Source organism: Hypanus sabinus, chromosome 1, assembly GCF_030144855.1.
Source record: "Hypanus sabinus isolate sHypSab1 chromosome 1, sHypSab1.hap1, whole genome shotgun sequence".
In the NCBI taxonomy this organism is placed as follows: domain Eukaryota; kingdom Metazoa; phylum Chordata; class Chondrichthyes; order Myliobatiformes; family Dasyatidae; genus Hypanus; species Hypanus sabinus.
Window position 1 is genome coordinate 49,559,438 of NC_082706.1, and position 22,876 is coordinate 49,582,313.

A 22,876-nucleotide genomic window follows, 5' to 3' on the forward strand; every position below is an offset into this window, starting at 1 on the left:
AGGGGCTGCCTGAGAAGCCTGGCCAAGTAAGAGGGGACACTACAGCCACTGTGTGCCAGTAGTGAAGAGAGTTTAGTGTGCCTGGGTGGAGTGCTGATCGAGGCTATTCTCTGTCCTGGATAGTGTTGAGAGTTTTCCAGATGGTACAAAAAGACATAACTATTCAGGTTAATGTGAAGAATTCCGGGGCAAGTAATTCTTGGAAAAAACTGACACATAGAGAACAAATCCAGTCCGAAGTTCACACGTTTATTTACATGATGTAAAGCAAATAGTCATTCATGTTCATATTACAGTGAGATGAAAACAGAGAAGGGGAGAGAATAAAAGAGAATATTTGGGGTGGGGCCATGGGGACTGACAATGCTGCAGAGAGAAAGTGGGGCAGTGGCTTGGTTTGGGGGCTGACAGCTGGGGGAGAGAGCAGGACAGTGGGATTTGATTGAAATTGACAGAGGGAGGTCAATGGGATTAGTTTTAAACATGGGGTCATGGAGAGAGAGTGGGACGGTGGGATGAGTTCAGGATTGACAGGGTGGAATGCAGTGGGATTAGTGTGGGCACTGAAGCAGGTTTGTGGGGAGAAAGTGGGGTGGTGAAATTTGATGGGAATAGACAGAGGGCAGTGGATTTGTCTGAGTGTATCACCTCCACAACGCCCTTGTTGCCCCACCTCTGGAAACAAAGATACTTTTAACACTGAGGGATGTGGGTCAGAAGATGAGGTAAGGAGGGAGGATGAGGTAGGGAAGGAGAGGAGTGAGGGGATATGGAGGGAGGTAGGGATGCAGAGAGGATGATTGGGAGAGAGAGAGGGAGAGAGGGGTTGGATTTGAGGCTATGAATCCTGAAGCAACTGCCATTCCCTCCCCCCTCCCCACTAGAGCCCCCTACGTTGCATCAGGCAAGGAGGTCAGCTCCTACCCCCTTTCTCCCCTACTTGCTCCCCTGAGATGTCGCATCCTAGAGTTCAGACACCCTCAATATCAGCAGTAGGGCGATGAGTAGGAAACTCTGGGTGCCAAGGGAAGTGGCTGCATTGTTGGTGTCCAGGGCCATTGTGCTGTCCCGTGTCAGGTTCCGAAACTCCAGGTTACACCGGTCACCCTGGCAGCAGTAGAAGCCATTGATGGGCTCCATGCCGAATAAGGACAGTGAGTTACTGTTGGAGCAGACATAGTGGGATGCACAGCCCTTGAAGACGTAAGTAGTGCTGTCCACTGTGGAGAAAGAAGGAGAGGGAACAATGTCAGCAGCAAATTCAAGAGGAAGGCCAACACTCAGCGTTATGGAGTCACATGAAGGAAACAGGCTTTTTGGCCCAACACACCTGAGTGTTCCCTAGTGAATGAGTCCCATCTGCCCACTTATGGCCTTCAAACCTCGAAATCTTTCCTATCCACGTCAACATCTATCTGGTTTTTAAACATGACTAAGGTGCTCGCCTCAACCATGCTTTCCATAAGACATATTGTAGGAAATATGAATTAGTTGATTTGGCTCATCGAGTTTGCTTTATCGTCCTATCATGGCTGATTTATTATCCTTCTCCAACCTATTCTTCTGTCTTCTGCCCCATAACTAATCATGGATCGATCAACCACTTCTCTAAATATACTCAGTGACCTGGCTTCCACAACCATCTGTGTCAATGAATTCCACAGATTCACTAGGCTTAATTCTTCCTCATCTCTGTTCAAAACGACCTTCTCTCTATTCTGAGGCTGTGGTCACTGGTCCTAGACTCTCCTACTATAGGAAACACCTTCTCCACAGCTATTCTATCTAGGTATCCTAGTAATTAATATCCCTCACTCCCCTGCCTTCTACCTGTAACCTTTGATACCTGGTTAATCAAGCTTCCTCCTTAAATTGGAAGATTACAAATAGCAACACTACCTCTGGAGAAGCTGATGCCACTTCTAAATTTCTCACTTCTGTTTTAAAGCTCTTGCCTTCTTGCTTACAGCGCCCCTCCCTGGCTTTCTCAGTATCTTCAGCCCTGAAGTTCTAATATAACTCTCAATCTCAGTTTGCAGGGGATAAACTGCTAGTCTACACAAACAATCCTTCGAACTCAGGACTCCAAGTTCAAGAAACATCCTGGCAAATCATTTTCTGCGCTCGTCTGCATCTTCATGTTTTCCTATCGTAGTGACAAAACAGTACACAATACTCCAAATGTGGCCTCACCAGTATCTTTGGAACTGCAGCATGGATTTCTGTCTCATTGACTTCCTATTTTCCTGGCTAATGATGGCTAGTGTACCCATGATCCTCTTCACCACCGTGCCTACCTGTGTTACCATTTCCAGTGAATTTGTACTCCTATTCCATCACACTCACCAGGGCCCCACCATTCACTGTGTGAGTATGACCCTGGATTGATCACCCAGAATGCAAGACCTTATACGTAGCTGGTTTGAAAAATCATTTACCAATCCTTGGCGTGCACACCCAGCTGAACAACATCCCACTGTGACTTTTCATATCCTTCTACGCTGTCTACAACCCCAGCTGTTTTACTAACATCTGCTCAGAGGATATGCCTCTGCCCCTCCAGAAAAACTGAGCTGGAGAGAAAGGCTTATGACAAGAGAGAAGACAGAATATCTGCATTGGGATCTCTGCTAAGTGTGGGTATATCAGTGACCTGAAGACAAACGTGCATTGGTGGCTTAGTAAGTTTTCAGATGTTACAATAATTGGTGGAGTTGTGGACTGTGTAGAAGACTGTCAGAGATAAAGATATGGTTGGAGAAATCACAGACAAGGAAGAAATTGCAGATGCTGGAATTCCAAACAATTCACACAAAATGCTTGAGGAACTCAGCAGGCCAGGCAACATCTATGGAAAAGAGTAAACAGTAGACGCTTCAGGCCAAGACTCATCAGGACTGGAGAAGAAAGAAGAGAATGCAGAGTAAGAAGGTGGGGGCGGGGGGGGGGTGGTGGAGGAAATAATTTAAGGTAGTGGGTGATAGGTGAAACCGGGAGAGAGGGAGGGGTGAAGTAAAGAGCTTTGTGACGTTGATTGCTGAAAGACATAAAGGGCTGGAAAAGGGGGAGTCTGATAGGAGAGGACAGAAGTCCATGGCAGAAAGTGAAGGGGAGGAGCCCCAGAGGGAGGTGATGGGCAAGTATGGAGAGAGAGGGAAATAGGAATAGGGAATGGTGAAGAAGGGGTGTGGGGGTTAGGCGCAATTACCAACCATTGACTTATCGGATCAAAACTATTGTGTCACGCCATTCTCTTTTGGAGCTGCCTGGTAAAGGAATCCATTGAAATAAAACTGGAGGAAAATCACACAGGTTCACTGTCTGTAAGAATTTCATTGTAAACAAGGTGAGAGAGCAGAAACCTGATCGGATGAGGACTAATCAGTCGGGGAGGGTGGGAGGGGGGGGGCAGACTACGGAGCTTATAAATACCACCGGAAGAGATAAGCGCATGCGTCGTCCCTGATGAGGATGGTAGAGTTTGACATGAAAACATCGGTTACAGTCGATAGCTGAACCAGACTGGAAGCCCGAGAAGAGTATATCGTCATATAAGCAGGGAAAGCACTAGATCTGTCTTTACAGTAAGAAGTATATCTATTAAAAATGTTAAAATAAACAAGTAGTGAATAGAAAAAGAAACTAGTGATGTAGTGTTGATGGGTTCAACATCCATTCAGAATTTTGATGGTCGAGGGTTAAAAGTTTTTCCTAAATCGTTAATTGTGTGCCTTGAGGCTCCTGTAGCTCGTTCACCGCTATATTACCTTGGGCCCATATTCCCCACCATAAATGCTCCCTGACTTGCTGAGCTCCTCCAGCCGTTTGTGCGTGATGCTGTGAAATTCTAGTATCTGCACAATCTCTTGCATTTGTATTTCATCCACATCACTTCTACATATCACATACGGAAGAGATTCCAGTAAGGATCATTGTGGTACACCACTCGGCACGGCACTCCAGTCAGGACAATTCCACTCAAGTACCATAAGTTACCGCAGTTTCACGGAGGAGCGGGCTGAACTTACACCAGTGCAGGTCGCCCGATGTGTGAATACACCGGTCCTGTTGCCCGTAGCATTTCACTGCGGCCATTGAGCGGTTACAACCTTTCTCCGTTATCGCGAAGCAGCCCTCACACTCCAGGCCATTCGGGGCCTTGTCTTCTTTCTCTGCAAACAGGACACACACGGTCAACAGAGCCCATCCCAACCCCACTGTCCTCTCCCTGAGCTTCAACTCCTGCCCACCAAGCCTGATAGCACCCCTTCCCCACCACGGCTCCCAGTCTGGTTCAGGGCACTGGTGGAGAGGGGTCACCCAGTGACACTCCAAGGTTCTTGCCCATCTAATGGGAACAGTCTATGGGACACGCTCAACACCCCTGGGTGGTTTTATTCCATACCCACCACCTTACCTGTCCTTCATCTGCAGGTTAGGAATGTGTTAGGGCACTTCCCTGGGTGAATGCGCCTCTGGGCAGGGCAGCTCCCTTAAAGGCAACCTACCCACCCTCCCTAAACACTCCACCTCCTGCACACCGCGGACCATTCCGGAAACCCTTCTCGAAACCCTCTCTCACCCAAGTAACTATGAAGCACACAGTAACTGTGCGACAGTGAAACATCACCACGCGCAGGTCGCCACCCCCTCCAAATCCATCTCCAGAAGGTGGTGGACTCTCGGTCTCTGAGCGTGTGCGACTGAGAACATGTCTGTATTAAATATTCTCAGCGCACGTGAGGGACATTGGGGAAAAAGCGCTGCGCCGGAAGTGACGGTGCGCACTCTGGTGGGATCTTGCTGTACCAAACAGGGAATTAGATGATTAGTGGAGAAAATTGATACCAATAATTTCAATTTCTGATTCGTGTTTTGGCAGACGACGGAGTGAGCAAGTGAGGGCGGAGTAAGGGGGTGTAGAAGAAGGGGGTGGGACAAGGAGCGAGGGGGAGGGAGACGGAAAGTGAAAGGCACTCTGAGGGGGGGATAATGTGTGGGAAGAGACAGAGGGCACGGATCACAAAATGCTCTAGGAAGTCAGCAGGCAGTATCTCAGGAGGGAAATATATAGACCAGAGGAAGTTTCGGGCTTTGACCTTTCATCGGGACTGGACAGGAAGGGGAGACGTCCAGGATAAGAAGTCAGAGCGAGGGGGAGGTGTACAAGCTGGCCAGTGATCGGTAAAGCCAGTTCAGGGGAAAGGTGGATGTATAAGGTAAACGGGCTGAAGTAAGAAGCAGGGAGGTGACTAGTGGGAGAGATAAATGGCTGAACGTGAGGAGAGAGGAGGGTAGACCATGGGAAGGAGGAGGGGAACCAGAGGAAGGTGATAGGTAAGTAAGAGGTTAAATGTGAGGATAACCTGAATGCCGAGAGAATCTAAGAGAGCGGGAAGGAAGAGAGGTTACCAGAATTTGGAGAAATCTATGTTCGCGCCATCAGCTACCTAGACGGAGTATGAGGTTTTGCGCCTCTCACCTGAGAGTGGAATTACCGGGAGAGTAGAGTGGGTCATGGACCGACACGTAGTAATGGGAATAGCGAGTCAACTTGAAGTGGGTGGCCACCGGGCGATCTTACCTTTTACCGTGACAAGAACGAAGTTGTGGAACAAAGCGACCGCAATCTCTGTCGGGTCTCTTCGATGTACAGGAGGCCGCACAGAGAGCACCGAATACAATATGGAGAACACAATATGTCGCTCCCCTACCCCCCGCCCCTCCCCTGCTCCTCCGTACCTGGTTCTACTTGGTCGTTGCACAGATCCGAGCTACAGCAGGTAGATTGTATAAAGGCCGAGTAGGGGCCGCTGTTGAAGGAAATGAGACTCAGGCAGTCCCCGCATCCATTTACGATGTACTCCTGGTCGTGGGTTCCTGTGGGCAACCGTAGGCGTTAGACTGGCACGTGGTGCATCCCGTCCCGTTGCGGGGCTCGTACATTCTCACCCCCAACCCCCCTCTTCGACTCCCTTTCACTGAGTTTCATTTCCCCTTCCGACTCTCCACATTACGCTTCCCACACATTCCAACATCTCCTCCCCTCTTCACACACTTCTCCCCATCAATTCATTTCCTCTCACCCCTCCCCTCTGCCCCTTCTCCACTCTCCGCTTACTTCCTACTCCTCCTCTCACCTCTCCCTAGCTCTTCCATTTCCTCTCTCTCCTTCCTTTCTTCCGACCCACTCCTTAATCCTTCCTCCCAGTCTGCCTTTATTTCCTCCCCGCACATCCATTACCCCTCCCCACCTCTGCCGCTCACCCTCTTCCACAAACCCTTCCTCCCCACTGCCTCTCCGTGTCCCTCTTCCTCTCCCTTGCCCTCCACACCTTCCTGTCACCCTCCTCACCTTCCTGTCACCCTCCTCTCCCATTCCCGCTCACTGTCCCTTCATGTCCCTCCCTTTTCCCACTCTCCCTTTCCGCATTCCCCTCTTCCTGCTCGGCCTGTCACTTCATTCCCCTTCCTATGACATTCCCTCTCCCTCCAGCGGCCGTGTGGCAGGACACAGCTCAAATGCGGCCGGATATGCACAACGTTGTTGTGTCGGTCTCAGCTGGTGATGAGGAGACATACAGGAGTGAGAATGATTGGCTGTTTGAGTGGTGTTGCGCTCAACATCCGTTAAGACTAAGAAATTTTTTAGCTACGGGAAGGGGACTACCAGTCCTTATCCAATGAAAGGGTAAGCAGAATCTAGTCCTGGGCGTCAATATCTCTGAGCGATGTATTCATGCAATATTCTAGGCCCAAAATATATTGATAGAACCACGGAGAAGGTACGCCAGTGGTAATGTTTCCCGAGCGGCTGTGGAGACTTGATATGTCTCCCCCTCCCCTCCCACAAAAAAAACCTAGTAATTTTCTGCTCGTGTACAGTAGAGTCGCATTCTGACTGGTGTGGGGGCTCCAGCGCGCAGGATCGGAAGTGGATGCATTGGGCTGGACATTCAGCCAAGCTGCACCACTTTAAAAAGTCGGTGATCCAAGAAAGCGGCATCCGTCATAGAACATCCTCGCTATCGGGTATCTGCTCTCTTCTCATTACCACCTTCAGGGAGGAGGTACAGCCGCCTGAAAACACACACTCGATACCTTAAAAACAGCTTTTTCTCCTATGCTTTGAGTTAATTAGATTCCTGTGCGGTCCGTGGAATAACGAACACTGACTACCTCGATATTCGTGTTCGGCGCTATTAATTGATTGAGATTTTTACTCCAACTGACAGTCATTTTTATGTCTTGCGCTGTACTACTGCCACAAACAACGAATTTTACAACATACTTCCACAATAATAAACCTGACATGATCCCACATGATCCCACACACCCTTCCTCTCCCTTCCCACCCTCTGCCCTTCCCCACCCCACCCCATCTTGACCCGATTCCGCGCTTCTTTCTCCAGCACCACTCGGCCAGATAGCTCCCTCCGAACGGCCCCGGGACTGCGCAGAAGCCACGTGAAGTCATTTGAGGGAACTTACGGCCTTTCTCGCGGACAGAGTGACTGCTGCAGGTCTGGTGCAGGGTCACATTACAGACGGTGCCGTTCAGGGTGCAGTCCTGGTTGAAACTGTTGCAGGTGTAACATTGGAGGGAGGTGGCTGCGGAAAGAGAAACTCCGTCAGAAATGTTCCGGGATCATTTACTGCTGCCCAGCTCCCTCACTCACCGTCCCCTCTCCTCTCCCTTCACTCCCCACCCACACTCCTCATTATCTTCTGCACTCTCTCTCCCTCGAGCACCGATATACCTCCGGCGTGTCTTCTCCGTCTTTGCGTACAAACTGCACATCGCTTGTTCAACCGTCTCCGTCTCAGTCGCCCATCCCCTTCCAACCCCTGCACCCATCCCTGTCCCTGCTACACACTCCTTCCCGTACAACCCTCTCCGTATCTATAACCCCACCCGTTTCCAACTCCTTTACTCTCCCCTACTCTCTCCGCGTTTTCCGTGAGCGTAGCGCATAGCAGCTCTGGGAACCGCGGCTCGCTGTGATCCGGGCGTATCCTTCCCAAATATTTCAACACACATCCCCGCCCGGCCCGAAACTACAGAATCTTTGTATTCCCACCGAAAAGCAAATTCCTAGAGCGATGAGCAAATCCCGAAACAAACACTGAGACACACGGGGGATGGGCTTCGACTGTGGGGACGAGTACACTCGGCGTCTCACCTCCCGGACCCGTTGCTAGAATATCAGACCGAGAGTCTTTGAATTGAGCCACTTATTCCGAGTTACTGGGTCTCCCGATAGCGGTGTGTCTGGGTGTGGAGAAAACCCTTCCTCACTGACGGCCGCACGGGGAACCCACTAGGCGAAACAGAAGGGCAACGCTGGGCTCCCGCTGGTCATGGAGTTGAGTGATCCATTACGGGAGCACGATTTCCAGGGGGACAAATCTCCCCACAACTCCGACAAGAACACAGTTCCCAGCGGGGAAGCTCTGACCTACCCCACATGAGCACAAATCCCAAAGGGACAGCCCATTCCACGTTTCAATGTCCAAAAGTCACAGGAACCGAATTAAGAAAGATGGAAAACTTGATTACACTTCCCGTTGGAATACAATTTCCAGCGAGATTGGTGGGTGGTGGATATTCCCATAACAGTTCCCGTAGTAACATATTCCCAGTGGGACATATGCTACCTCTAACGGGAATTGTTTCCTAGGAACACAATAACACAATTCCACACGAGAGAATACCGAACAATAGTTTCCAGGGGAATCTACGCCAGCATTCTCCGTCCAAGACTGCTCCCGGATAAGCGACCACGGGTCAGAGACCCTATCGTCATCCAAATTCCACACCCCCACACCCCCCCCCCCACGACCTCCAATCCAGTCTCTAGTCCCGGGAAAGCGTTGTGATTGGTTGCATCTAACTTACCCTCAGCGGCCAAACCCAAGAACAGGACAAGAGTCAGTAAGGTGGACATCTCTGCTCATCAATCAATGCTCCTGAAGCGCACGACGGCATTTTAAGGCGTCTTCCAGTGGGAGGAGAAAGTAGCCGAACGAAACCGGAACCGTGCTGCGGGTGTGTCCACTGAACGCTGAAAAGTCCCTGGGAAAACTGCGAGGAGAAGGAAGCAGGAAGGAGTGGATGGAGCCGAGCCGCCACTGATGTTGCGGTGGTCATACCGGTAAAACCTACGGTTGCCTCTCCCCCATCTCATACACCCGCTGACTCCCATCCATCCCTCTTCCACTTCCTCACCGCCTCCTTCTCCTAACCGTCCTCATCCCCTGCCACACCAAACATACAACTCCTCTCCCTCTTCAGTCCCTCGCCCCTTATTCTCCTAAATACCTACTCCACAACCGTCCCTCACTTCCCCTCCCCTCTATCTGCCACCCTCATCATCCTCCTTCTTCTCCCCATTTTCTTCATCATCCCTTCTTTCGCTTTCTGTTATCCCCACTTTCCTCATTACCCCACATCGCTTTCCCTTGTCCCTCCACTTTCTGTTCCTCTTTTTCTCCCTTGCGCTCGTCTCTCACCCTCTCTCCCCGCCTCTTATTTTGTCTCCCTCTCACTAACTCCCCCTCTCATTCACTCCCTTTCTCTTCAATCTACCTCATTCCCTCTTCCCCTTCCCCCTTTCTTCTTCTCCTTCCATTTCCTCCACCACCTCCTAAACATTCCCTCTCTCGATTCTCTCCACCACCATCACGCCAATGGGTTTATCAACATATTGGAACCTCCCCAGTGTTGCAACTTAAAAACATTCCCCATCCCCGGACATGCAGTTGCCAGAGGTTCCCTCAACCCTCACTGCTTGTGGGGTTGGACTACCTCAACGGACACCCCGAGTTATCGGGGTAGCCTGTCCACTTTTAGAGGCAGAGACAATAGACTGTTCGGACATTTATCATCCTCTTTAATCCCTTCTCAAGGGTAGCTGGAAGTGTAGGTGATGCGTTCAGGAAAGAGGCGAGGGAGAACTGTGCTGGGGAAGGGGCCATGAAGAGGGAGAGTAACACTATGGGAGGGGCGGTGAGTTATTCCATCTTTGTCAGATGTGGTGTCGTTCACTCAATGGAACTGCGCTGCTTTCACTTTCTGATGACTCTGTGCCAGGTGGAGTGTAGGAGGAACAAGGCTCCCAGTGGGACACATTTGGGAATGGGAATGCAATAGTTATTTAACACAGGGGGAGAGCTTCAGGCCAAGGCTGAGGAAGCTTGGGAATCTTCTGCCCCAGATGGAGGTGGAGGGCAGATCAGTTATGTAGGGGTAATTAAGGAGGCCGATAAGTGTCTAGTTAGGGTGCAGTGGGATAGTGGTGATGGGGAATAGGCACAGAGAGAGATGAACTATCAGGTAGATCATACTGAACAGTGGGGGTACAGAGAGGGCCAAGTGGTGACTGTGCTTCTGGTGCATTCCTCAAACATAGAAGATAGAACAGTACAGCACAGTACTGGCACTTTGGCCTAATCTTTTAATCTACTCCAAAATGAAAACAACCTTTCCCTCCCACACAGCCTTTTATTTTTTTCTTTCCGTGTGCCGTTCTAAGAGTCTCTAGAATGTCTCTAATGCCTCTTCCTTCCCCACAACTTCCGGCAGTACATATTCACATATCCATCACTCTCTTTATAAGAAAATAACTACCTCTAGTGTCCTCTTTACCTTCATTCAATAACCTTTAAATCAAATCCCTTTATATTAGCCATTTCCACCCTGTGAAGGAGTCTCTGGTTGTCCACTGTATTAATGTTTCTAACATCTTATATACCCCTATCCAGTCACCCCATGTTCACTCCAAAGAGAAATGCTCTAGCTTACTCAACCTATTTTCATAAGACATGTTTTCTAATGCTGCCAGAATTCTGGTGAATGTATTCTGCTCCATATCTGAAGCTTTTACATCCTTCCTATAACAGGGGACCAGAACTAAACACAACATTCCAAATATGGTCTAGCCAGAGTGATATTTTCTCCATACCAAACAAAGGATTCAGATCAGCTTGACTAGAGTCTTTTGATTGAATCTTTCTGTGTATGATCAGTAGGCGATGCCCTTCAGTACATACTAACTTGCAGTGCTAACCTGCCTCCAGAGAGGAGAGCTGATTTTATATGTGCTGAGCAGTCAGAATGGAAGAGTTTGAAGGGACATGTATGGAGATCACTTCAGTTACAGACACTGCCCTGCCTTCAAAATCCCTGCCTTCAGAAAGTGAGGCCTCTGTTTGCCAATAGGTTAGAGGATGAGTCCATATCCTGCTTCTGGAGAGGCTCTGTGTCCTGTTTCATTCACTTGTGGCTGTGTAAAAGACTTTCCAATCTGGTGGCTCTTCCCAGGGACATACAGTACATTGAGATAGGCATCAGCAACTCAAGGAAAGACCCCTTCACTTGGATCCACCTTTGACCAGTCTCCTGTGCCAGTCTTCTACTCACCCTATATTCACATCTCATAATCTCAGAAATCTCTATCAGTGTCCCCTCAGCCTCCATTTCCCCAGAGCAAACAATTCAAGTTTGTTGAGCCTTCTGCTTATTGCTGATGCACTCTAATTCAGGCAGCATCTGGTAAAGTGGTTGAATTGAAGAGGTCTGAGCATGGTCAGTTCGATAAAGGGCCTAATAATGTGCTGTTAGATTGTTTAGTTTGTAGAATCTTACTGGAGAGCATTCAAAAATGGCTCCTAACAAACATACAACTACATTTAAAGAGCAGTTGAAATAACTGTGTCAATGGAAATAGCAGAAAGAGATGCAAATGAGCTGCAGTCAAGGTTGAAAATGAGCATGAACAAAATTATAACATCTAACCAGAAGTGTGTCTGCCTGAATAAATTGTGTTACTATTGTGGCAGGGACTCACGGACCAATGCAGGTTCATAGGTAAAATCTGCAGAAAACTCAACAATGTAGGACACATATAAAGAGTATGTCAGGCAGACAAAAATAAAGGGACTGCACAGAGAAAAGAAAAACATAACAACTTAAACTGCAGTTTAAAAAGACAACTAATTGCATGCTGTTGATGAAAGATCTGATAATGATGGGAGTGACACAGGACTATGTAGCCTTAAAATGTACAATGTGAAAACTGAGAATCGACAAACAAGATACCTTATGCCAGAAGTGAATGGCAAATTAACTAAATTGGAATTGTGCATTGGCTCAACTGTTTCAACAATTCCAAAAAAATAAATTCAAATGGCATTTCCAAGACACTGAACTGAAGACTGCAGGTATCCAACTGAGAATGTATACTGAAGTAAAGATAACTTCTGTGGGAATGACATTTGTAATAATGAAATACATCACCCAACAAGCCACACAGGGTTTGTTTGTGGTAAAAACTACAGGAACAGCATTGTGCAGGTTTGATTGGTTGAGGCAACTACAACTAGATTGAAGATCCATCCATCATTTGCAAAGCACATCCACTGCAATGAAGCCAATTGAAACCAAATTGAGAAATGTTCTGGATGGTTCTGCAGCAGTGTTCAAGGATGGCATTGAAAAAAACAAACATAATCAAAGGTAAACTAGTATTAAAAGAAAATGTTGCAAACAAGTTTTGCAAAGTCCATATGATTCTTCATACAACCCATGATAAAGAAATCAGTGAGCTAGAGTGCATGGAGGCTGAAGGAATTCTTTCCAAGACTGAGTGGAGCCAGTCACCAATAACCAGCGTGCCTGTCAGAATCTGTAGTAATTTTAAGATCACCATCAACGCAGTACAGAAAGAAGATCACTACATAGACCAGTGAAGAGGATATATTTGAAAAATTTTTCTGGAGAAAAACACTTCAGCAAAGTGGAATTAGCTAAGTCCTACTTACTGATGGAGAAGGAAGAAGAATCCAAAGGGTTTCCCACCATATACATCCACGAAGGGCTTTTTCACTATAAAAGGCTTATTTTTGGAGTAGTTTCTACAGCCGAGCTCTGGTACAAAGGTAAGGACCAGACACTCAGTGTTACCTGAGTGACATCATTGTTATCAGTAAGCATGACGAGGAACATCTCCAAAGCCTCAAGACCCTGTTAAACAGATTAGAAATTATGGGCTCAGAGCATGACAGGTCAAGAGTGAATTCTTAAACCAGACATCACTTACTGCTGTCATACTACTGACACACAAGATTTACAGAAGTGTGCTGAGATAACTCAAACAGTGGTGGATGCTCAAGGCCAAAGAATGTGGCACAGTTGTGGTCGTTTTTAAGATTTGTCAACTACTATAGCAGGTTCCTACCAAACCTGGCTACTATGCTCTATCCCTTGACTCATTATTACAGATTGGGAAGAAATGGCAATGGACAAAGCAGTGTGAGGTAGTGTACAAGGTGGGGGCAAGGGTGCTGAGAGAGGACCCACAAGCAGGACACAAACACATCCTTCTTAGGATGAATAAAATAGTGTTTATTACTCACTACACAGAGAACCGGGAAATCAAGGAGGACAAAGAGGAACATGACTAGGAGACTAGGGACTTAGATCACCACGGACCTTGGACTTGGATACTGGGAACTTGGATCACTGCGGCCATGACTTAGACACTGGGAACATGTACCGCCGCAGACCTTGGACTTGGAAACTGGGAACTTGGATCATCTCAGACCTTGGTCCTGGAGACTGGGAACTTGGATCACCGCAGCCCTTGGACTTGGACACTGGCACTTGGACCACTTCAGCCAGAACGTGGACACCAAGGATCACCGCAGCCAGAAAGTGGACACCATGGATTGCCGCAGCCAGAAACATGGACATGGACATGCTAATTCCTCCTAACACTCTTGCCCCAAATGGCTAAAGCCAGGGGCTTATAAGCATCTGGTTCGGGTCGAGAGTAGATTACCTTAATGGCCAAGCTCAAGGGACACGTGAAACAGAATTAGAAGGGAACAAGGAGTCAATGGTCCGGATCATAACGCAACCTAACTAAATTTAAAGGGGAACCGATATGGACCATGACAGGGAGTTTTGATAAAGCTAAGGAAAATGGTGATTACTCAAACATGATGACCTTTATCATCCAGTGAAGCTTGCCAATGACTCCTCACCTTACAATATAGGTGCAGTCATGTTACATGCTATGAGCGATGGAAGTGAATGCCCCATTCCCTTTGCATCATGTTCCCTTAGCATTGCAGGGAAAAAAACTATGCACAGATTGACAGAGAGGACTTGAATCTGGCTGGAGGTGTAAAACATTTCAATAAGTACTTGTATGGGACAGAGTTTATCCTCGTAACTGATCACCAACCATGAGTGTCCATTTTCAACCCACTGACGTTACCACTAACAGCAGCAGCCTAGATGCAGAGATGGACTCTGCTTATTGGAGAACACAATTACAAAATCAAATTCAGAAGATGACTAGTCATGGAAATGCTGATGGATTATTCCATTTGCCCATGGAAAAAAAATACAGGAAAAATTTACAAAACAAGTACACTCCTCTATATGCATCATCCATAATGCAAATTGAGAGACTCCTGGTTATGGCAGAGATGATCCAAAAGGAAACCAGAAAAGACCCCACACTGTTTCAGATCTACAGTACAACATGCTGGAGGAAATTCCTGGGAAAGATTGTATCCAAAGATGGCTATTGCATGGATCCTGCTGAGATAGCACCAGTACAAGCACTCAAAGACTGCAAACCTGAGATTGTGGTAGACCTGAGGAAAACACTGGGGATTCTCTCGTACTACTGCCCATATATCCCAAACTTCTCATGCATTGCCATGCTGCTATACAGTCTGTTATCCACCGAGAAGACCCCAGGAAGTAAGGTCCAAGGATCAAGTGTAAGTAGGAGTAGGGGGAAACGCAAGGAGTCAGACCAGCTACCCTCAAGCCAACCGATTACCTGGACTGAAAAACACCAGGAAGTGCTCTGCCAGCTGTTAGAGTACTTGCTGCGCCCACCACTCCCAGGTTACCCCGACTTCAAGAAGCCATTTGTGTTGCAATGTGATGCCTCTCAGGAAGGGCTGGGTGCAGTACGGTACCAGAGACAACAAGGCAACCTGGTCATCATAGGTTATGGGTTGAGAACGCTAACTGCACCAGAAATGAATTACCACCTCTATTCTGGAAAGTTAGAGTTTTTAGCAATGAACTGGGACATTTGAGAAAGATTTCATGGATATATTATGCACTCTGATTCACTGTCTACACCAATAATAATCCCTTAACCTATATTTTGACCACAGTGAAGTTGAAAGCCGCAATACACCAGTGGATTCTGGAGTTAGGCAACTTTAATTTCTCAATCAAGTATTGGCCTGGGAAAGTTAATGGAGACGCGGGTGGCTTGTCACAGATGCCTCTTGATACAGAGCAGTACATCCGCACATGCTCACAGGAAATGGAGCCAGTGACAATAACAAATGTCACACAGGCACTCCAACTCGAATCACATGAACATGAGCCCTGGTTGTGTCCAGCCACCATCACTGCAGCATGTGCTGATGTAGAGCAGGAAAGACTAACTTCCACAGTGGCAGAAATCTCCACCGAGAACCTAAAGAAAACACAAAAGGATGATCCAGTCATTGGCAAGGTGCGGGAGTATGTCATGACAGGACAGTGGCCTCATCAACAGGGAAGACACCGGTGTGATGGTAAGGGAGAGAAACAAGTTGTATCTCAATAAAGACGGTATTCTGTAGAGAAAGTTAGTGGCTCAAGATCAACTAGTGTTACCTAAAACATTCCATCAGCTGATATGCAAGGAGCTGCATGAGGAGATGGGATGCCTCGGAGTGGAGCGGACACTCAGCCTGATCCGTGATCGATTCTATTGGCCTCACATGCAAAGAGATGTGGACCATTATGTGACCAAGGTGTGTAGCTGACTGAAGCGGAAGCGTCCGAACAAGCCAACTAGAGCACCACTAGTTAATGTAGTAACCACATATCCTTTTGAGATGGTTTCAATAGATTACCTGCATCTGGAAAGCTGTAAAGGAGCTTATGAGTATATCCTGGTTGTCTTCGATCACTTTACGCGCTTTGTCCAGGTATACACATGTACCAACAAGTCAGCAAGAACTGTTGCTGAAAAGATCTTTGGAGACTTTGTGCTCAAATTTGGATTTCCGGCCAAGTTGCGTCATGATCAGGGCAAGGAGTTTGAGAATGTCATATAATTTTTGTTACTTTGCTTTGTTATTTTGTTTATTCACAAACTGATTAATGTTCAGTTGCACTAGCAACGGTAATATTCTAGTAGGTTAATTGATGGCTACGAGGATCAAAGCTTATACAGGCATTGGGGGCAGCTGAGGGGTCCTGGGGGATGGCAGTGTGTATGTGTAGAGTAGTTAGGAACAGCCCCGCAGCATGTATGGTAAGCCAATGCGCTTGTGTTCCGGTATTTCCAGAAAGGTAAATAAAGACGTTATTTTAAACTTCTGCATGCCTGGAAGTCCCTTTTGTGTCCAAGTGTGCAACACACAGACATGGGCAGGTGAGGAGGAGAGAACAGCAGACAGAGAGACTCAACATTCCCATTCTGATATGTCTATCCATGATTTCCTCCATTACCAGGAAGAAGTAAACTCAGGATGGAAGAGTATCACCTCATATTCCTTCTGGGTAGCCACTAACATGATGGCATGTATCTAATCTATTTTTAATATCACTGGTATACGTTGTGAAATATTTTCTTTGTGGCTGTAGCATATTGCAATTCATGATAAAAGCTATAAATTGTGATAAGTTATATATATATAATTTAAAAAGTAGTTCAAAAAGAAAGCAAAAACAAAAGATAAAGTAGTGGGGTTGTGGACATGGGTTCATTGTCTGTTCAGAAATATGATGACAGAGGGGAAGAATCTGTTCCTGAAATGTTGAGTGTGTGTATATGTGTGTTTGGGCTCCTGTACTCCTTCCTTGATGACAGCAATGAGAAGAGAGCATGCTTTGGGTGACAGGAGTACTTAATGATAGATGGCACATTTTTGATTTCTCCAAATTCAGGTAATTACCTCACTCAACACCCTTCACTTTTTTTTCCATTCTCCTTTCTGTTTAACCTCTTCCTCGCCTGCCTAACAACTCCCTCTGGTGCCACTCTCCATTTTTGTCAAGGTCTGCTGTCCTCTCCTACTATATTCATTCTTCTTCAGTCCTTGAAATCTCCCACCTTTTACCTTGAATCTTCTTACCTCATGCAACACATGCAAACAACTGCACAGGTCAGGCACCATCTATGGAAAAGAGTAAACAGTCGACATTTTTGGCCGGAACCCTTCCTCAGGACTGAGAAGAAAGTGTGAATATGCCAGAATAAAAGGTGGAGTGAAGGGGGGAAATGAAGCTTTATGGTAGGTGATAGGTGAAGCCAGGTTGGTGGGAAAGTTCAAGGACTGGAGAAGAAAGAATCTGATAGGAGAGGAGAGTTCATATTAGCATCAATAATGTACATAGGAAACGTGAAGAGGTCCTGAAGAAAGATTTTAGGAAGCTAGGTAGAAAGTTGAAAAATAAGACCTCCAGGATAGTAATCTCCCAATTGTTGCCTGTACCATGCACCATTGGGGGTAAGAATAGGATGATTTGGAAGCTGAATGTGTGGCTGAGAAACTGGTGTGGGGTCAGAGGTTCCAATTCTTGGATCATTGGGATCACCTCTGGGGAAGGTACAATCTGTAAAAAAGAGATGGGCTACCAATATCTTTGTGGGCAGGTTTGCTAGAGCTGGTCAGGAGGGTTTGACCTGATTTGGCAGGGGGTGGGAACTGAAGTGATAGTGCTGAGGATGAGGTAGCTGGTTTACAACAGATGTAGTGTGCAGTGGGACTGCAAGCAAGGAGAGGCTGATGATAGGGCAAATTTTCAGTCAAAAGGATGAGTTGCAATTGAAAAGTCAGACAAAAACATACAAGGTGAATACAGGACTGAAGGTGTTATATTTGAATGTGTGTGGTATACAGAATAAGGTTGATGAGCTTGTAGCACAGTTACAGATTGGCATGTATGATGTTATGGGCATCACTATATTGTAGCAGAAAGAAGATTATAGCTGGGACCTTAATATCAAAAGATACACATTGTTTCAAATGGACAAGTAGGTTGCCAGAGGGTCTCAGCCTGAAATGTCGACTGTTCCATCTTTTCCATCAGTGCTGTCTGACCTGCAGAGTTCCTTCAGCATCTTGTATGTATTGCTTTGGATTTCCAGCATCTGCAGATTTTCACATGGTTGTCTTAATCTTAAATCTTAAGGTAAAGGAAACCTTAGAAACAAGTGATGATAATAAGATAGAATTCACATTACAATTTGAGAAGGAGAAGAAAAATTCAGATATATCAATATTACAGTGGAGTAAAGGATATTATAGAGGCATGAGAGAGGACCTGGCCAAATTGAGATTGGAAAAGAACACTGGTAGGGATGACAGCAGAGCAGCAATGTCTGGAATTTCTGGGAGCAATTCGGAAAGTGCAGGATATATACATCCCACAGAGGAAGAAGTATTCTAAATACAGGATGACACTACCATAACTGACAAGAGACATCAAAACCATCATAAAACCCAAAGAAAGGGCACATAATAGAGCAAAAAAAATCACTGAGAAGATGGAGAATTGGGAATCTTTTAAAAACTGACAGAAGGTAAATAAGGAAGTCATAAAGAAGGAAAAGATGAATATGAAGGTAAACTGCTCAATAATATTAAAGAGGATAACAAAAGTTTCTTCAGATACATAAAGTGTAAAAGAGAGGTGAGAGTAGATGTTGCAACATTGGAAATATGTTGGAGAGGTAGCAATGGAAGACAAGTAAATGGTGGATCAACTGAATAGCTATTCTTTTCTATCAGTCTTGACTGTGGAAGACATTAGTTTGAAAGTGTCAGGGCAGAATTGTGTGAAGTTGCCATCATTAAGGTGAAGATTCTTGATAAACTGAAAGGTTTGAAGGTAAATAATTCACCTGGGCCAAATGGTATACACCACAGGCTTCTGAAAGGGGTGACTGTAGAGATTGTAGAGGCTTTAGTAATGAACTTTCAAGTATCAATTAATTCTGGCATGGCTGTAGAGGAATGGAAAATTTCAAATGTCACTCTACTCTACAAGAAACTGGAGACAGAAGAATAGAAATTATAGGCCAATTAGTCTGACCACAGTGGTTGGAATCGATTGTTAAGGATCTTCTTTTGGGGTACTTGGAGGCATATGATAAAATAGGCCATAGACAGCATGGTTTCCTTATGGAAACATCTTGCCTGACAAATCCTTGAAGAAATACCAAGCAGGATAGACTACAGCTGGATGTTGTTTACTTCGATTTTCAGAAGGCCTTTGACAAGGTGTCACAAATGAGACTGCTTAACAAGTTAAGAGGCCATGGTATGACAGGAAAGAAACTAGCATGGTAAAACATGCTCTGGCAGGGTCTGCAAGACATTACTTACTACAATGTGAAGCCCAATGGCATGAAAGGCAGAGATGCTTTTTACCAGATGAACTCAACACCCTCTATGCACGCTTTGAAAGGGGGAACACAACTTCAGCTGTGAAAATACCTGCTGCATCTGATGACCCTGTTAACTGAATCTCAGAGGCCAATGTTAGGCTGACTTTAACGAGAGTGAACCCTCGCGAGGCAGAAGGTCCTGATGGAGTACCTGGTACGACTCTGAAAACCTGTGCCCACCAACTAGGGGGAGTATTCAAGGACATTTTCAACCTCTCACTGCTATGGGCAGAAGTTCCCACTTGCTTCAAAAAGGCAACAATTATTCCAGTGCCTAAGAAGAATAATGTGGGCTGCTTTGATGACTATCGCCCAGTAGAAAACACATCAACAGTGATGAAATGTTTTGAGTAGACTGAACTCCTGTCTCAGCAAGGACCTGAACTCATTGCACTTTGCCCATTGCTACAATAGGTCAATGGCTCTGCTCAAAGCTTTAGAGCAGATGGACTACACAAACACCTATGTCAGGATGCTGTTCATTGACTATAGCTCATCATTTAACACCAACATTCCCACAATCCTGATTCAGAAGTTGCAGAAACTGAGTCTCTGTATCTCCCTCTGCATTTGGATCCCTGACTTCCTAACTTGAAGAACACAATCTGAGTAGATTACTGATAACATAGCCACCTCACTGACGATCAACACTGGCGCACCTCAGGGATTTGTGCATAGCCCACTGCTCTGCTCTGTGTGGCTAGGCATAGCTCAAATACCATCTATAAATTTGCTGACAATTCAACCATTGTTAGTAGAATTGCAGGTGGTGACAAGAGGGCATACAGGAATGAGATATGCCAACTAGTGGAGAGATGCTGTGGCAACAACCTGGCAGTCAACGTCAGTAAGATGAATGAGCTGATCGTGGACTTCAGGAAGGGTAAGATGAAGGATCACATACCAATCCTCATAGAGGGATCAGAAGTGGAGAGAGTGAGCAGCTTCAAGTTCCTGGGTGTCAAGATCTCTGAGGATCTAACCTGATCCCTACATATCAATGTAGTTATAAAGATGGAAAGACAGTGGCTAGACTTCACTAGGAGTTTGAAGAGTTTTGGCATGTCAACAAATACACTCAAAAACTTCTACATATGTACCATGGAGAGCATTCTGACAGGCTGTATCACTGCCTGGTATGGGGGCTACTGCACAAGACCGAAAGAAACTGCAGAGGGCTGTTCATCTAGTCACCTCCATCTTGGTACTAACTTACAAGGTACACAGGACATCTTCATGGAGCACTGTCTCAGAAAGGCACTGTCCATTATTAAGGACCTCCAGCACCCAGGACATGCCCTTTTCGCACTGTTGCCATCAGACAGGAGGTACAGAAGCCTGAAGGCACACACTCAGCGATTCAGGAACAGCTTCTTCCCCTCTGCCATCCAATTCCTAAATGGATGTTGAACCTTTGGACATTACTTCACTCTTTTTAATATACAGTATTTCTGTTTTATGTATTGAATTGAACTGGTGCGGCTAAGTTAACAAATTTCACGTCACATGCTGGTGATAATAAACCTGATTCTGATTCTGACATTGGCTGATTGGCAGGAGGCAAAGGGTGAGAATAAAGGGAACCTTTTCTGGTTGGCTGTTGATGCCTAGTGATGGTGCATGGGCTATGGAAGGACTTAGACTGAATAAGAGAATGGGCAAAGAAGTGGCATATGAAAGACCATGTTAGGAAGTGTATGGACATGCACTTTGGTCAAAGAAATAAACATGCGTACTATTTTTTAACTGGAGAAAAAAATACAAAAAGCGAAGGTGCAAAGAGACTTGGCGGTCCTCGTGCAGGATTTCCTAATGACTCATTTGCAGTTTGAGTCTGTGGTGAGAAAGGTACACGCGATGTTATCATTCATTTCAGGAGGTCTAGTATATAAAAGCAAGAATGTAATATTGTGGCATTATAAAGCACTGGTGATGCCTCACTTGGAGTGTTGTGAGCAGCTTTGAGCCCTACATCTAAGAAAGGATGTGCCTGCATTGAAGAAGGTTCAAATGAGGTTCACAAAAATGATTCCAAGATTGAAAAGCTTGCCATATGAGGAGCGTTTGATGGCTCTGGGCCTGTACTCTCTGAAATTCAGAAGAATGTGGGGTGACCTCATTGATACCTATCGAATGTTGAAAGGCCTTGATAGAATGAATGTGGAAATGATGTTTACTAGGTGAGAGTGTCTCTGAACAGAAGACCCAGCCTCAGGATAGAGTAGTGTCCTTTTACAAAGGAGATGAGAAGGAATTTCTTTAGCCAATGAGTGGTGAATCTGAAGAATTCATTGCCACAGGGGACTGTGGAGACCAAGTCTTAATGTATATTTAAGGCAAAAATTGATAGATTCCTTTTATTCAGGACATGAAAGGATATGGGGAGAAGGCAGAAGATAGGAGCTGAGGTAAATGGGTCAGCCATCATGAACTGGCAAACTCCATGGGCCAAATAGTCTAACTCTGCTGCTCTAGCTTATAGTCTTATAGATTGTGGACAACAGGAGAAAGGGAAGGAGGAAGGGACCCAGGGGAGAGTAATAGGCAGGTGAGAAGCAATCTGAGTCCATAGTGGGGAATGAAGGAAGGGTGGAATTATTTTCACTGAAAGGAGAAATTGATAATCATGCCATCATTTTGGAGGGTTCCCTGATCAATATAAAACATTGCTCCTTAACTGAAAGGGTAGCCTCATCCCCTTTCCCCTATTCACACACATTACCTCTGACCTGGTCATAAATATCACCTGCCATCCTGTACTCTTCCTCCTTCATGTTCCTTCCTAATCTGGCTTCTGTCATCTTCCCTTGCAGTCCTGATGAAGAGCCTGGGCCCTGAAACATTGACTGTGTGAAACATTGGTTGTGTTTCTCAAGCTTTCCAGCATCCGCGGAATCTCTTGTTTTTTTTATGCCTACCTGTGTGTGTATGTCCCAAGGAACAGTCCACAGATCAGAGTCATGCTGAGACTTACTCCAAACACCAGCACCTGGTGCCCTGGGGCTTGCTATCACTTTGTCAGCAAAGTGAGGACTGTAAATAAATCTGGGGACATTTGTAAGAGTTTCAACTCAAATGCCAGACCTGCCAAACAGGTTTTTCCACATTCCATTGACATTGGTAAGTGGGAAATTACGTCTCTGTCATGTGATTGCCATGGGAGGGAAGGAAGTACCAAGGGGAAGGGTGGGGGGAAAAAAGCTGGGAGAGAGAGAGTAGAAAGAACACCACCCAGACAAATTGGTTCAAAGTGCAAGTCAAAATAAATTTATTATCGAAGTATGTACACGCCACAATATACTACCACGAGATTTAATTTTCTTGCTGGCATTTAAAGAAATACAATAGCATTTTTTTCAGAATCTGAATCAAAATCAGGTTTAATACCATTG

The 22,876-nt window shown here is 45.9% G+C and overlaps 1 protein-coding gene across 1 annotated transcript; it reads right to left on the reverse strand.

Annotated features, from left to right (window-relative positions):
* Positions 1–228: 228 nt before the first annotated feature.
* LOC132395006 (phospholipase A2 inhibitor gamma subunit B-like) lies at positions 229–22,549 on the reverse strand. Its single transcript, XM_059971354.1, has 6 exons — positions 22,403–22,549; positions 8,900–9,085; positions 7,492–7,611; positions 5,743–5,880; positions 4,029–4,172; positions 229–1,220 (listed from the first exon to the last, which is right to left on the reverse strand). The coding sequence occupies exons 2-6, from the start codon at positions 8,946–8,948 to the stop codon at positions 964–966; spliced, it is 708 nt and encodes a 235-aa protein (XP_059827337.1). The 5' UTR covers positions 8,949–9,085; positions 22,403–22,549; the 3' UTR covers positions 229–963.
* Positions 22,550–22,876: the final 327 nt, after the last annotated feature.

Excerpts from the sequence above, each read along its gene's own strand:
- LOC132395006 (XM_059971354.1), bottom strand. The coding sequence starts at position 8,948 with ATGTCCACCTTACTGACTCTTGTCCTGTTCTTGGGTTTGGCCGCTGAG. Across the intron at positions 5,881-7,491 it reads CTCTGTCCGCGAGAAAGGCC|GAACCCACGACCAGGAGTAC; the intron begins GTAAGTTCCCTC and ends GGTTGCCCACAG. Across the intron at positions 4,173-5,742 it reads CAACGACCAAGTAGAACCAG|AGAAAGAAGACAAGGCCCCG; the intron begins GTACGGAGGAGC and ends TCCTGTTTGCAG.